This window comes from Acipenser ruthenus, chromosome 43, assembly GCF_902713425.1.
Source record: "Acipenser ruthenus chromosome 43, fAciRut3.2 maternal haplotype, whole genome shotgun sequence".
Lineage (NCBI taxonomy): Eukaryota > Metazoa > Chordata > Actinopteri > Acipenseriformes > Acipenseridae > Acipenser > Acipenser ruthenus.
The window spans coordinates 7438368-7454762 of NC_081231.1; the positions used below are offsets into that span (position 1 = coordinate 7438368).

Sequence of the window (16395 nt, forward strand, 5' to 3'; positions counted from 1 at the left end):
AACACAAATGTTTGTGCACATTCACTTTATTATGCAGCAGTTTAAACTAAGAATTAAAGAATGCTTTATATTGTGGTAAAAATACCCAATCATTTCAGTATTGTATCATAAAAATATCAGTAATTCTGTTTGAAATATCTAGGTCCGCCCCTTTTTACTGAACTCATTCAAGCAGGAATGTATCGACCAATGCAGCCTAAGGGGTACAATGTAAAAGCTGAACAGTGTTTTGGTGCCACCTACTGGATACATTGAAGCACTTACATTTTGACGGTTTGTTGCAATTTAACTTGTAACTTGTCACTCAGATAGAATACTGGTGCTTATTAATAAAACCTGAGAGATGTCTCGTCATGTTTTAATAATAAACGCTTTCTGCAATGCACACATTCTGTAGGCTGCTTATTCACCTTCACTCGTGTTGCTTCTCCTGAATGAATACACTTGGTACAGACCGGGGACAACAACTACAGACCCAAATACAGCTTTACAGAAAGTACTGTTGGGAGCAGTAATATAAATGCAGAGTATTGCATGAGAATATTTACCTTTGTTTCCAATCCTCGCAGTCATAAGCAGTTAAACTACTAAAACATTTTAAAAATACTGTAACTGGACTGTTTAATACAAACCTCTCACTCTCTGACATATATGATCTGATTTCATTATTCATTCAATACATTTAGTTTATTAACCTGCTCTGTCACTCCACTGGGTAGTTATTCATATAATAAAAAGCATTTCATTCAAAGAGCTTTAGTTTTCTAACGCCTCTCATGTTTTTCTTGTGGAATGGGATGCTTTTTAATCATAATAAGACACCTCAGGACATCTTTTCAAAGCTTTTACGCCAGTCTTTAATTAACTCCTATTTATTTTAAAGAGGTAAACCACCTGTTCATTTTACAAAACTAGAACCACACAGCTGAGTAATACACTGTATTTCAAGCCCTCTTCAGCACTCTCAGTGTGTTTAGTTTTTCATGTTGTAACATTAACATGATGTCTTGTCCTTTTTTAAATCAATAGCAGTTAATTAAAGGCTGGAGGAAGCGCTTTGATAACGCGTCCCCTCGAGTCTCACAGAGCAGCGCACTCCTTGGCGTGTCTCATTGCTGGTGACTCTTCTGCTGCTGTGGACGCGGCTCTGTTGCCTGGTTTAGTTCGCAGCGCAGTCTGAGGAAGATTCTAAATCTGTGCCGCTGGACAGCAGGGAGGAATACTGTCCTGGATAAAGAATAGGAGACAATCATACAGTTTAAGAGAAACTAGATAAAAGCATGGGGTAGAAATAGCAGAGGTTACTGCCTGGAAGTGTACTCGTAAAGAATGACCTTTCTGCGACCCTGTGCTGTATTTACCAAAAACAAGTTCACACGCCCTGAACCTCCAAGACTAGCGAAGAGAAAGCTATAAAACTGCGAGCATGCCTGCGCCATTGTGGATCTGTTTGTGACAACGACGCTCAACTTGAATTAACCTGATATACTTCTAAAAAACATTATCAGGGGTATCGCGTTAGTGTTTGAACATCTCACTCGGAAGAAGAGGACGGGAAATATCAATATAATTACACGAAACACAGATTATATATCTGCGTGAAACTCGCAGCATCGACGCTGCTGCCGCCTGATAGAGAAAGGACTATACCAACTCCGGCATGGGGGAGGGGTTACCTGAATTCAAATTGTATTCACTGGGAAAAATATAGAGCTACAAACAGCTCGATTATGATGTTAAAATTGAAAGTCATATTCATTTTTTATTAAAAGATCCCCGGTATCACAATTCCCTTTGCGGTTCATATTAGTTGAATTGTTAAACCGCGCTGATCGGTTTGTATTTTGTGATTGGTATATTCCTCGTTCTGTGGGAGACAGACCCGTTCAGACACTGAGGGAGAGCAGAGAGGAGGTGAGAGAGTCTGCATGGAGCTCTACAATGTGTTTATAAACTACAGAGCGCTGTTATATTGTATTATTTTGAAAGGTCCGGGTTGTAGTGTGGTAGGAGCGCGTTGTTTTATCCGTTCAGACACTGAGGGAGAGCAGAGAGGAGGTGAGAGAGTCTGCATGGAGCTCTACAATGTGTTTATAAACTACAGAGCGCTGTTATATTGTATTATTTTGAAAGGTCCGGGTTGTAGTGTGGTAGGAGCGCGTTGTTTTATCCGTTCAGACACTGAGGGAGAGCAGAGAGGAGGTGAGAGAGTCTGCATGGAGCTCTACAATGTGTTTATAAACTACAGAGCGCTGTTATATTGTATTATTTTGAAAGGTCCGGGTTGTAGTGTGGTAGGAGCGCGTTGTTTTTGTGTGTGTGTGTGTGTTGTATTTGTGAAGCGGCGTGTCTGTGTCAGCGCGTTTGTTTTTATTCTCATCCTCTCATTCACAGTCTGTGTGTTTCAGGGCTGACAGCTTCGCGGGTTTCCAGACAGATTCTCATTGTTCTGAAAGCGTCTCGCGGGTAAATACGGGTTTCGTTCTGTTACCCGGAGCGCGCGCCGGCTGCTCGTGGCTGCTGTCTTTCTGACGTCACACGCAGCTTGTAGAGAAGCGCGTCTCCAAACCTCGCAGCGCAGCTCAGTGACGCGCTTGAAAACGCGACACAGCATTCCCTAATAACACTTGCCATGCATTATGACTTCAAAGTCATCACTGTAAGGCGATGACCTTATTATTTAATGATTTTATTTTGTTTTATTTTACTTTATTATTTATTTGATCACCAATTGCCATGACAACACACTGTTTATGCATGTAGTACTTATTTTAAGGTAATAAATAAACACAATTCTCTAGGGATTTATTTATTTTTAATTCTTATTACTCTCTTACATCTCATTACATTATGTATGTGTGTGGAGATTAGATAACGGGCTATTTGGAAGAGACAATAGGAGGCACTTTTTTACACAGAAAATTGTGAGAGTCTGGAACCAACTCCCCAGTAACATTGTTGAAGCTGACACCCTGGGATCCTTCAAGAAACAGATTCTAATAATAATAATACTAACAATCTTTAGTTTTATATAGCGCCTTTCATAGTGGTCCACCATCACAAAGTGGTGTGTGTGCTATGCATCAGCTGCAGAGTCACTTACAACAACGTCTCACCCGAAAGATGGAGCACAAGGAGGTTAAGTGACTTGCTCAGGGTCACACAATGAGTCAGTGGCTGAGGTGGGATTTGAACCGGGGACCTCCTGGTTACAAGCCTGTTTATTTAACCACTGGACCACACAGCCTCCTAAAAGGAACAATAAGCTCCTAACAACCAGGTTTGAGGACAAAATGACTCCTTGCTGATCAGTCTTGAAGAGAATGTATTATAAAACACTAAACATACTTATTTAACGAAAAGAGAACTCTAGTAACTTTCATCCATCATTCTTGAGATTAGACAGATACAATCCTATAGCACTATATTTAAATAAATGCATTTCTTTTTCAGCTGCTACTAAGCAGAATCCTGTGTGCTGCCATGGACAGTGTGGAGATGGAATCTGTCCAGATTAAAGAGGAGTTCTCTGAACCTGAACTTGTCCACTTTAGAGCGGAGGTCGCTGGGCTGGCTTCCCTTCCCATTAAACAGGAGCTCTGTGAGATGCAATGTGACAGCAGTCAGCCAGAGGTATCTGAGATTAAAGCTGAGCACAGTGAATTGGAGATCCCCCAGACAGAAGAACCCCTTCCTGTGAAACAAGAAGAGGTGCTGGAAATTAACCATATTAAACAGGAGCCCCCTGAAGTAGAGTTTGACCACATGGAACCAGGGAAGGAAGAATCAGAGGACTTCAAACCAAACATCCCTGAGCTGGAGAGAATCTGTGTGAGAGAGCAAGGTGCTTGCAACAGCATGCAAGGAGGTGGAAAGGAAGACGGTCAGTCACATTCAGAATGCAGTCTAGCAGGTGAGTGACTCCCAGTAGCTGTGACATTGTCATTCTAGATTGCGTGATAGTGTGGCAGAGAGGGAGGGAGGGAGCATGTGGGTTACATTACTAGCTATTTGTTTTTCCTGTACCACTCACACCAGTTCAGGATAGGACTCACTACTGGTGATCTTAAGATACAGATATAAGCCCTTTTCACACTGGCACTCCTACCCGATTATACCAAGGGGGAGAAGAGCTAAAGTACTGTATATAACATTAGAAATGTTCAGTGTCTAAATAGAGGGATATTATTGTACATGTGTAGCTTTATTAGGGGTGCTTGATTCCATTTCATTTATTTTAGACTTTTAGACTTTTACAAATATATAGTTTAAACGTTCAAGTAAAAACATTGAGAGTGCTATATCTTTTTAAATAAATAGCTTTCTATAAATTATTGCATAGCCTGTATGTCTGTAAAAAGGTCTTCTGATTGTTCAGTGTTTTACCTCAGCTTTTCAACTCTCCTTAAATAATGCAGTTGATCCTGTTAAGTCGAGGTGCAGTCGGCACCCTCAATTCATATTTGAGTATCGTATAGACATTTATCAATGATTATCCATGCATTGAGGTTTTATTTTTCAGAATAAACAAACGTTAGTTTTTTTTTTTTTTAACAGACGCTCTAATAACTAAAACAGTGTTGTGCATAATAGTTAAACAAAAAGGCACGACTTGCATTCAAATGAGAACACTTCAATTATATAAAAAACAAAAAATACAAAGGACTTACATTTAACAACTGAAAAGAATATGCGTGCGTCTGCATCAGATTAACATTGCAATAATAATTTAAAATACTGTATTTAACAGAAGTAATTTCTGAACTATGGCTTTTCAATACTGTTCACATTTTATGTCCAAAAGCAAAGCATTTGAATTAATCTCTCAAACCGTGACTAATGTAACAATTGTACTAAATTCAGCTTATTTTTCTATAGTATTGCCATATAATCCAAACACAACATGCTTTGAAACAAACGGTAATTGGTAGATTTAATAGATAAAAATAGTGTTGCCTTAATTTTTAAATGAAGAAACCGTGCATCCAGTAGGCCTGCTTGTGATTTGTCTTCTCCAAGACGAATGTAAAGGCTTGAAGTGTGTATCCTAGCAACGCGCTGATCTGCCGTACCAGCACACGAAGCAGCACACTCACACTCAAGGATTTAATGCAAACCAGCAAGACTAAAAATCTGGATCAACAAAACACATGAACTTGTTGAATCAGTTGCGATCGTCTCAGTAATCAACCATGGTATTGTGTTTTCAGCCCGAGTTTTATCACGTTTCCTGCACTACCAGCCATGCACTTACATTGTTGTTTGCCTGGGCTCCACCTCCTCCTCACTAGATCCAGCACCAGTAGTTATATTTTCATGTATTTTAACATTGTTCCTGTACTGCTGCTGTAACTAAGCTCTGCAGAGCACAGTCTCCCTTTATATCACAATGTGCCCAGACAGCGCTTCGGTTATTTAGATCTCCCGAAGATAACATTGATAGTCATGAGAGCAAAAGCATGCTGGAAACTGCGAGGTGAATATCCAGTGACAATGATGTCACGTGACAAAGGTAGGAAATGGACAACGAAAGAAAACTGAGTAGCCGTTATTTGCAGATACCCTCTTCATCTTAATATTTGACCTGCACATTTGACAAAGTTTAAACAATTAAGCAAAATTAAAAAACATTTGACACTTTGCTAACGTTTAACCGTTTAAATTTTAAATGATTAACACCCCTAAACGTAATGCTATTGAAAAATATATAATTGTAGGGTGTTTTAGAGGAAATAGACCCGAAACATTACAGGAGAACTCTGAGGGCAGATTTTGATCCCAGGGCTCAGTTTCACCAGCGTCAGTCTTTACTGACTTTGCTTTTACACATAAAGTAAAGGCTACAAAGAGTATGAATCGGGGTTCTGAAAAATATAGCGTTCCACGTCCCCACGTGTTGCTACAACTGTTTAAATAACGTACCTGTCATTTCTTTTCATTGTTCACATCCTGACAACTTTTAACACATGACTTTAGTCTGTTGCAAAGCTCTTTTAGAAATGTCTGCTCTAGTGCACTGAGGTTTGAGATCTGTACTCTAAATCACTGCAGGAAGAGAGATCCATAAAACGGGTGAGTCTGAATAATCAAGTATTCTAAATGAAATTACTACTCGAAACAGTGTGATCAAGTTTCGAGTACTCGTTAATTTCTAAAACAAATGGAAAAATTAGCTAACTACACCCGAAAAAGCTTGGCATGGTATTTTGACAGAGGAGCAAGTTAAAAGTGATCAGCCACTACAATTGTCACCTCACTGATAACTGACAGGAGGCGGGGCTCTTCCTTACCTAGCTCTGCTATTGGCTAAGGGAGTGCATGAGCAGTGAAAATAGCATCTTTAAAAAAAAAAAATGCAGTGCTTGGAAGTATTTTGAAAAAAGTTAAACAAGATCACCGTGCAACGTAATCTCTGCAGCACAAGCATTTCATATTGTAAATCAACAAGTACATTCTCAATCATCTAAAATGCCAGCACCCATCTGCTACTTTGGAAGAAAACACAGAATGTGGCAAAAAACAAGCAAGCAGTGCATCTTTTACTGTGCGCAGTGGGGATGTGAGGCGTCTCGACTGAAACAAGCAAGCATTGCATCTTTTACTGTGTGCAGCGGAGATGTGAGGCGTCTCGACTGAAACAAGCAAGCATTGCATCTTTTACTGTGTGCAGTGGGGATGTGAGGCGTCTCGACTGAAACAAGCAAGCAGTGCATCTTTTACTGTGCGCAGTGGAGATGTGAGGCGTCTCGACTGAAACAAGCAAGCAGTGCATCTTTTACTGTGCGCAGTGGGGATGTGAGGCGTCTCGACTGAAACAAGCAAGCAGTGCATCTTTTACTGTGCGCAGTGGGGATGTGAGGTGTCTCGACTGAAACAAGCAAGCAGTGCATCTTTTACTGTGTGCAGTGGAGATGTGAGGCGTCTCGACTGAAACAAGCAAGCAGTGCATCTTTTACTGTGTGCAGTGGAGATGTGAGGCGTCTCGACTGAAACAAGCAAGCATTGCATCTTTTACTGTGCGCAGTGGGGATGTGAGGCGTCTCGACTGAAACAAGCAAGCAGTGCATCTTTTACTGTGCGCAGTGGGGATGTGAGGCGTCTCGACTGAAACAAGCAAGCAGTGCATCTTTTACTGTGTGCAGTGGAGATGTGAGGCGTCTCGACTGAAACAAGCAAGCAGTGCATCTTTTACTGTGTGCAGTGGAGATGTGAGGCGTCTCGACTGAAACAAGCAAGCAGTGCATCTTTTACTGTGTGGAGTGGGGATGTGAGGCGTCTCGACTGAAACAAGCAAGCAGTGCATCTTTTACTGTGTGCAGTGGAGATGTGAGGCGTCTCGACTGAAACCAAGGGGTCATGAGGGACGGTATAAATAGAGGACGTAGTGAAAGTAATCTGTTTCTTTGTAAATGATTAGAAACAAACCAAAAAGAACCAGTGACTGAAAAACGTGAGTGTTGTGTTTGTTCGTTTGTCTAGTAAACTGTTTGTTTGTTTCTAAGACTACTAACACTGTCCGGAGCTGTAGCCGCAGGCCAGCATCAAACCCGGACACCAGCACTTCCCTCACCACAACAAATTGTATTACACACCACGAGCACTAAAATCACTTACTAAAGAACTGTGTCTGTGTTTTGTGTTACGTGTGGGTGTTAAAAGAACGGGACTTTTTGTTACGGGTGAAACCCGGGGATTCTAATTGAAGTGATACACACCACTGTATCGCTTTACAACAGTATTATTTACAGCTGATTGCCATCAGCCTCTGGACATTGTGAAACCAACACACACCCTTGCACCTGGATATAATTGTGTGTCTGTTTTCTTGCACCTGGATATAATTGTGTGTCTGTTTTCTTGCACCTGGATATAATTGTGTGTCTGTTTTCTTGCACCTGGATATAATTGTGTGTCTGTTTTCTTCTGCACTGCTGCATTACCTTCACCTGCACTCACTTACCCACTTTGCAACAGCGTCCCTGTGTGTGGTTGCTGCTAATACTTTCTAAGGACCTGTCATTGTTATGAGTAATTAGTGGGGCTTGCAAAGCAAGAGTCTCCACTTTAAATCTTCAACATACTACTTCTTCTTATTCTTCGGCACGCTACTCCTCTTACACCGTTTAAGCTACAAACGCCGTTCAAACTTTAAAACGTGTAGACCGGTCTGGAATAGTGTGCTTGTATACAACTTTTTGATATATTTTATACTTTTTAAACTATTAAGCTTTTTGTCCTTTTTTGTCCATCTTCATTCACTTTAATGGGACTTTTTTCAACATTCTAAAGCTCCCCATTGTTTAAAAACTCCCAGACTTCCAGCATTCTATTCACTGTAAACGATGTAACTTTTGACACAAATCAGCTACTTTGACCACTTTCCCAACAAGTTAGACAAATACTTAGAGCAAATGAAATCTTCCTCTACTTCTCAGCTATTCAAATATGAAATCAAAACAGGAATGGCTTCTACCAATCAAGAGGTACATCTGTTTTAGTAACTGCATCAACTTCTTTCAGTAGGCTACTTCCCACTGTTGAATTAACTGTCATAGAACTTTGAGAAATTTCAAATTATAGCACCATTGCAGTGGTGAGGTGTGGTGACGTCACAGACCAGGAAGTAACTGAATCAAAACAATGGATGGGCGGGTGAAACTGAACGCAACGGCGTTCAGCTGATTTTTATTAACTAAATAAACAAAAACAACAGATTTAACCAAACAATAAAACAAAGGGCACGAGGGCCAAACGAATAAACAGACAAACAAGTAAGTGTTGTGCTGGCTCATCCAGCACGTTTTAGCAATTGTTATTTTCTGTCTCCTCTCTATCTCCCCGTACCTCCTCTCTGTACACCCAAACCCTGCAGCAAGGACAGCTGCCGGTTCTTATACTCTGGCCGAGGGGTTAACTAGCTGTTAATTATCTTATTACCCTTCGGCCACAGTCTGCACGCGTTTGGTAAGGATGCGTGACTGTCAGCTAGTTAAATAATCAGTAGCTGATCAGCCACGCATCCTCACGGGGTTTTAAATTATAAAATAATAAGAAAAGACGCGGCGCTTTTATCCGCGCCGCAAACAAATACAAATAATAATAAATAGGGGCGGGACACTCCGCCACAAAGCCCCACAACTTTACTTGTAAAGTTACCATCTAGTTAGAGGTTGAGTATTCAAAACTTTTATTCTTGGTATATTCGAATATCTTATTCAAAATTCCCACCCCTAACAAAAAACCTTAAGTGCTCTGGTTTTTCTGTTCCGTACCACACCATGGATCGCTATTGCTGTGTTACCTGACAATGTTGGCAATAATCCTGACGCTATCAGTGCACTAGGGTGGGCATTTTGAAAAGACCTTTGAAACATACTTTAAAGTTATGTGTAAAAAGTTGTCATGATGTTAGCATTGAAAAGAAATGACAGGTACGTTATTTAAACAGTTGTAGCAACACATGGGGATGTGGAACGCTATATTTTTGGAACCCCGCTACTTACTCTAAGTTTTTAACTTTAAGCTGGTGTAACCCAGTGCAAGCCCCCACAGCTGAAATTCATATGCTTTAATCCACTCCTCCACCGTTGTTGAACTCCATGGCAGTGCTTGACAACACAGTGGGGCTCGGGCACAGAAATATCACGCGTGCACGTCCAGCGATCTTTGAGAAACTGCCTCTGCACAGGGGATACACAATTCTATGGGGTACAGAAATCTGCATAACACCCGTCAGGACAATTTGATTTTGAGATGCATGCCTCGGTTCGAACGTCAGTGAAGTCAAGTTTTATCTGTATATCTAGTTTGTCTATGTGTTAATCTGGCCCTGCACATGCCCTAAGAGTTGGTTCATACATCACTGCAGATGAATGTGATACATCCGGCGCAGACCAGAAGCGATTTCAGGTTACAGACGCATGAGAAAAGGCTGTACGACTTTCCAAAAAAGACGCATGTCGCAAGAGTGTGTGTGACCTGTCACATAGGGTCAGAGACCCTCGACTCCAACCAAAAATTATGTCGGAGTCTGAATTATGAACCAACCTTAAGCCTACAAGCAGCCCCTCTTACTTTCTTTCCTGTTCATGTTTTCCAGGTTCCAGTCCAGCAGCTAAAGCGAGGGCAGGCGGTGGAGAATATCCTGACTGTGGGAAAGGTTTCATGCAGATAGGGCATTTAAACAAAACCCAGCGAACTCACACAGGCGAGAAACCGTATTGCTGCACTGACTGTGGGAAGAGTTTCGGTCATTCAAACAGCCTTGTTTTACACCAGCGAATTCACACAGGCGAGAAACCGTATCACTGCTCTGACTGTGGGAAGAGTTTCAGTCAGTCAAACAGCCTTGTTTTTCACCAGCGAACTCACACAGGAGAGAAACCGTATCACTGTTCTGACTGTGGGAAGAGTTTCAGTCGGTCAAACAGCCTTGTTTTACATGAACGAACTCACACAGGAGAGAAACCATATCACTGCTCTGACTGTGGGAAGAGTTTCAGTCAGTCAAACAGCCTTGTTTTACACCAGCGAACTCACACAGGAGAGAAACCGTATCACTGCTCTGACTGTGGGAAGAGTTACAGTCAGTTAGGAAGCCTAAAAGGACACCAGCGAACTCACACAGGAGAGAAACCGTATCACTGCTCGGACTGTGGGAAGAGTTTCAGTTGGTCAGACAGCCTTGCTTCACACCAGCGAACTCACACAGGAGAGAAACCGTATCACTGTTCTGACTGTGGGAAGAGTTTCAGTCGGTCAAACAGCCTTGTTTTACATGAACGAACTCACACAGGAGAGAAACCGTATCACTGCTCTGACTGTGGGAAGAGTTACAGTCAGTTAGGAAGCCTAAAAGGACACCAGCAAACTCACACAGGAGAGAAACCGTATCACTGCTCTGACTGTGGGAAGAGTTTCAGTTGGTCAGACAGCCTTGTTTCACACCAGCGAACTCACACAGGAGAGAAACTGTGTCTCTTAAACAAGCCCTTCCAAAACACCAGTGAATTCACAGAGGAGAGAAACCTTAAATACTGATTTGTGTATCACTCTTAACTCTTTCTGGTCCATTTATTCAGCATGTATGTTTTGTGTATCACTCTTAAGAGCATGCATTTGAAAATGAAAAAATGCAAATCCACTCTCTTGCTCTCTGTCAAAGTGGGCGGTGACGCTAACACGTCACAAGAGGCTTCTCTGCTGTCAGTTTAACTCAGGCTGTCAATGCAGTCAGTGCCTGGGAGTGGGAATATGCAGAAAGGAAACTATTCACACCTCATCTGATGGACGAGTCAGGAGAAATCAATAACTCAGTGTGGAAATGAGTTTCAGGATTTAATATTTAAACTTCATTAACTTGAAAATAAATAAATTGATCAGAATGAGTATCCAGACCCCTGATGTAGCATCCCAGAGACGAGACTGCAGTGTCCTTACTGGGCAACCGCCTGGAGGATGGATCTTGGAAATTCATCACGATTCAAAAACGAATGAAAACTGATAGTGTTGCATGACTGTATTATGACATGAATGAGTGAATATTGCATGACGTGTCGCTTTGCAATGTGCATTGTCCATGCTTGTGTTTGTGCTGTCTTTGTAAAGTGCCCCGAGTAATAGCAGTGCAGCAGGCATGTGTACGGATCTTGGGTACAGAAAGTCATAGCGGTTTCATCCCTGGCTCTTTCTTGCTCTTTTGCAATATCTTGCACTTGGTGACAAATTCCCAATGAAAATGTAGCTGAGCTATGACTATTAATCAGGGTTTGTACGCTAGTCTGGAGTCTGGAAAAAGTATGGAAAAATGCAAAACTGATTTCCAGGGCTTGAAAATGCTTGAAAAACCACGTCTCCGTTATGAAAGTCTTGAAAAAGTCTGGAATTTTACTAGCATCACGGGAAAATTAAAATGATTCTGCGATTACTTTTATTATTAATAATAATTGATCTCTAAAGCGGGTCAGCAGCTCTAGCAGTAACTGTCTAGACAGTTTACTAGTAGCAGCTATGTTGCTTGTGACCAAATCCCGCGAGGATTGCCCCGTGTAACACCCCTGACAACGCCCTGACAACTCAAAAGCAATCCTATCCAGTCAGCGCACTGGTATATGTCACATGACTCTGTCTGCTCCAGTGAAACGAAGGGTAAAATGGAGTCTACGACAGCCAAGGCTATGATTTTTTAAACACAGTTACAGACTGGAATTACAAGCTGCTGTACTCTGCTCACCGAGATTCACATTGTGTTATCTTGTTGTTACCTTTATTAAATCATTAATGTTATTTCCCAACCCAGGAAAAAAAAAAAATCGAATACGATAGTTAGGGTGTATTCAAACTGGGTTCATTTCAAACATCCTCAGTTCGGTTCGTTTGCTTTGAAGCAGTGTATCAATGTGCTAGCTGTTCACACTTGCCTTGTATACAAACGTACTGAGTTTGTTTGGAAATTAACTGGGGCTCGTTTTCGTGGTTCACTTCCATGTTTTCCCAGGACTCAGTTCACTTGTGTTCATATTGAAATAATCAGGGCAGCAGTGTGGAGAAGTGGTTATGGCTCTGGACTTTTGACAGGAGGGTTGTGAGTTCAATTCCAGGTGGTGGACACTGCTGCTGTACCCTTGAGCAAGGTAATTCACCTAGATTGCTCCAGTAAAAACCCAACTGTATAAATGGGTAATTGTATGTAAAAATAATGTGTAAAAAAAAAAATAATAATAATTGTATGTAAAAATAATGTGATATCTTGTAACAATTGTAAGTCGCCCTGGATAAGAGTGTCTGCTAAGAAATAAATAATAATAATAATAATCATCAAGTGAACTCGTTTTTTATTAATAAAAGACCATCGGATGTTTACATTTTTTGGCATTGCTTCTTCACACTATGTAAATATTGAATTACAATAGTAGTACAGTAGCTACTGTATATATTGTTTAATGTTTTGCTTTTTTTCATTTATATAAAATCCTCGTATATTGAAAAAAAGAACTACGGTATTGTAATAATGACAACAGATATAAAGGAATGTATTTTTTAGGGATATAGCTCCTCATGTAAAACATTAGCATAGAGTGTGTACAGCGATGAATAAATAAATTGTGTTTTATTTCATTTATGCAAGACAACAGCGAACACGTAATTCATACCTGGAAACTATTTGGCAAACTCTGAGACTGACATCCTACTGCATAGCATTGTTTTCTTTCTTTAAGTTTACTAAACCAAAATCAGGAACGTATAATAATTAAAAAAAAAAAAAATCTTGTCCTTTTTTAATATAAAACTTTGTATTTTAGTTTTTTTTTTTTTTTTTTTTTGCAGCACTGGTAAATATATTCACGTACACACCAAGCATAACTTTAACAAACAGACGTTTGTTAAAAACTGGACAAGAAGCCAAAAACGGAATGTTTAACTTGCATACTGTGCTATATTGTATAAGAAAGTTGGTGCTTGCACACTCCCTCGCACAACATCGTATGCAGTGATCCACATGCAGCTGTATTTTCTGCAAATGTGATTTTTTTTCCAATGTCAGTGATGAATCATGAAAGCGATTGGAGGCAGTTGACATCATTCAACATGAACTTGAACAATTCTACAAAAATAAAGAAAACAGCTTTTTTTAAAAAAAGAAAAAGAGGTTATAGCAATCACACCAGCCAACCGGAGCCACGGTAATTAATAAATTCCCAGGTATGTTGATATTACAGCAAATACATTGGGTTTTGTCAGTCTGATTTTTTAATTTTTTTCTGATCAAATTTCTAACAATGCCGTTGTTTCCCCCGTTGTCCATATCACTCATCTGGACATTTTTACCACCTGTTTGTGTATGCAGTAACTGTACGCTACTGTACAGCCAAATCTACCGGGTTCATTTCCTGTTTGCAAAAGAACCGAGACCGTCCAGTGTTCACATTCATGTTTTTTAAGCGAACTGAACTCAGTTCTTTTGCCAAACGGTCTGAGATGATCTCTTCTAGTGGTCTCAGTTCAGTTCAGTTCGGTTTGTTTGCAAATCGAACTTTGATGTTCACACTGCTCTCCAAACGAACCGAACCGTACTGAGTACGAAAAAAGCTCCAGTGTGAACAGGCCTTTATTATCACCGACTCGGATTAAAAAAATAAACTCTTTCTGCAGCCCCTTGGTTTGTACAAACGTAGCATGTTAACATCGCTTTTTTCATTTCTTTAATGTGATTAATAAAACGTACCGGTAATTTTAAATGTATGGTGCTTGCTTGTAACTTACAGTACCGAGTGTAGCAACTGTCTCGAGTCCAAACCGTCAGCTGAGTGTACTATTTACATCCTCGCTATATGGCCTTCATTATACGATTAAATACTGATTTTAAAATCAAACTGCTGCTGATGTTCACTCGTACAGCTCTATGCAACCGGCACGGCAAAGCAACATTGATTTTTTTTTTTTTTTCTTTAAATAATGAACCAAGATTTAAATTAACTTTTGCAATTGAAACAAAACAGTTTATATTGTTTGTTTTGGGTTGTCCTTTTACTATAGCGAACAAAAGGCTCTGGACCCAAACAGGGTTGTTCTAGCGAGGGTGTGCTGTATTCAGTGTTTGACTTGTATGTTTAATATACCACACTCGCACATTTGTTATTTCATTTTTGTTATTTTTCACCTCCCAGAGTGTTCAGCATTTAACAGAGGGTGTAAAGAAGTTTGGCTCAGAATCCAATCTCATCCCTTACAGAAAAGTAATATACTGCAAGTATACTTGTGCCAAAATTGTCTGGTTTTAGTAATCTATTGGTCACATAATACTATCCTATTTTGACATAAGTATACTTGCAGTATACAACTTATTGTATTATTTTTGTAAATAATGCAACGTAGTTCTCAAATATTGGACATTTCTTAGATTGTATCTTGCTTCTCTTTTGCATACCTGCATTGTCTCTTGCTAGATATGCACCTCCAGATTCTGACAAATACTTTTAGAAAACCAGGAGCAACTTCTGCTCTGAATCAAAAAGCTATAATGCTCTGCGGCTGCCCGCCTATGCGGATAACTATTGAAAAACTAGTAGAAACTAAAACACAAGTCTGGGAAAAACAAATGACAGTCTAGAAGAAAGTATGGAATTTTGATGTTTGAAAAAGTGTATGAACCCGGATTAATGGATGAAGCTTTCATTACAGAGCACAAAATAATCTACAATACAGTGTGGCAATGGAAATAAATGTGGGGCTGGGGTGCTCTATAGATTTAGCTGGTACATCCGCGACCTGGACTGTAAACAAGGTAATACGTATTGTCCAAATTTTAAATGAAATACTGTTGAGTATTTTTTTCTCTAGAGTGTGTGGAATGTCACGGCTCCTCACACCTGTGTCCATGGTCACCTCTGTGTTAATCTCCTAAAGGTTCAAATGAATTTCACTAAAAGCATCTGGATGGCAGACTCCCTTTCTACCGCTCTCCTCCTCTCATTCCCCCTCTACTTCCTTTCTCATTCCCCCTCTCCCCCATCCTTCCCTTCATCTCCACTCCTCTCCCTCTCCTCTCTTTTTCCCTCTCTTCTGTGATCCTTGATGGGAATACATATCCCACATACATAGTCAGCACTCGGTTATCCGTTACCCAGATACATGTCAATCGCATTTTACCATCCTTTTATTAAGAATAAAATTAATCCCCATTGAGATAAATAATGTAACAAATTAATACACTTGCCCATCACGCGCGATTTCCGACTCTGTCACCAGTTTTCTAATTATTATTATTATTAGTAGTATTTGTTTATTTAGCTGACGCCTTTATCCAAGGCGACTTACAGAGACTAGGGTGTGTGAACTATGCATCAGCTGCAGAGTCACTTACAATTACATCTCACCCAAAAGACGGAGCACAAGGAGGTTAAGTGACTTGCTCAGGGTCACACAATGAGTCAGTGGCTGAGGTGGGATTTGAACCGGGGACCTCCTGGTTACAAGTCCTTTTCTTTAACCACTAGACCACACAGCCTCTAATACAAAGCCCACCTCTTCAGTGTTACAATTTATCTGAATATCTGTCACAACCCACATTTAAAAAAAAAATGACAATGCAGCCAAAACAAAGCGAGTGAAGCAAGCTACGGTATTGTAACAGTTAATCATTAGACAGGTTTAGATACTGTGATGTATTTTTTTTTGTAATTGCTGTTAGGGCCTTACTCTATATGCTATAGTTTTCAGTACTGACTTTGGATACTGTTTTAATTCTGGAAACCCAAGGGTTTTTTATTCGTTTGGTTTTGCTAAATTGGAGGGAGGGAGGGAGGGGAGGGGTTAGGGGAGTTATTTTAAGGTTGGGGTGGAGGGAGGGGAGGGGTTTGGAGAGTTATTTTAAGGTTGAGGTGGAGGGAGGGAGGG

The 16395-nt window shown here is 40.4% G+C and overlaps 1 protein-coding gene across 1 annotated transcript; it reads left to right on the plus strand.

Annotated features, from left to right (window-relative positions):
- The first annotated feature begins 2916 nt into the window (after window positions 1–2916).
- On the plus strand, window positions 2917–12813 carry LOC131709372 (zinc finger protein 660-like). Its single transcript, XM_059011879.1, has 2 exons — window positions 2917–3913; window positions 10100–12813. Exons 1-2 carry the CDS (start codon window positions 3484–3486, stop codon window positions 11038–11040), a joined length of 1371 nt encoding a protein of 456 aa, XP_058867862.1. The 5' UTR covers window positions 2917–3483; the 3' UTR covers window positions 11041–12813.
- Window positions 12814–16395: the final 3582 nt, after the last annotated feature.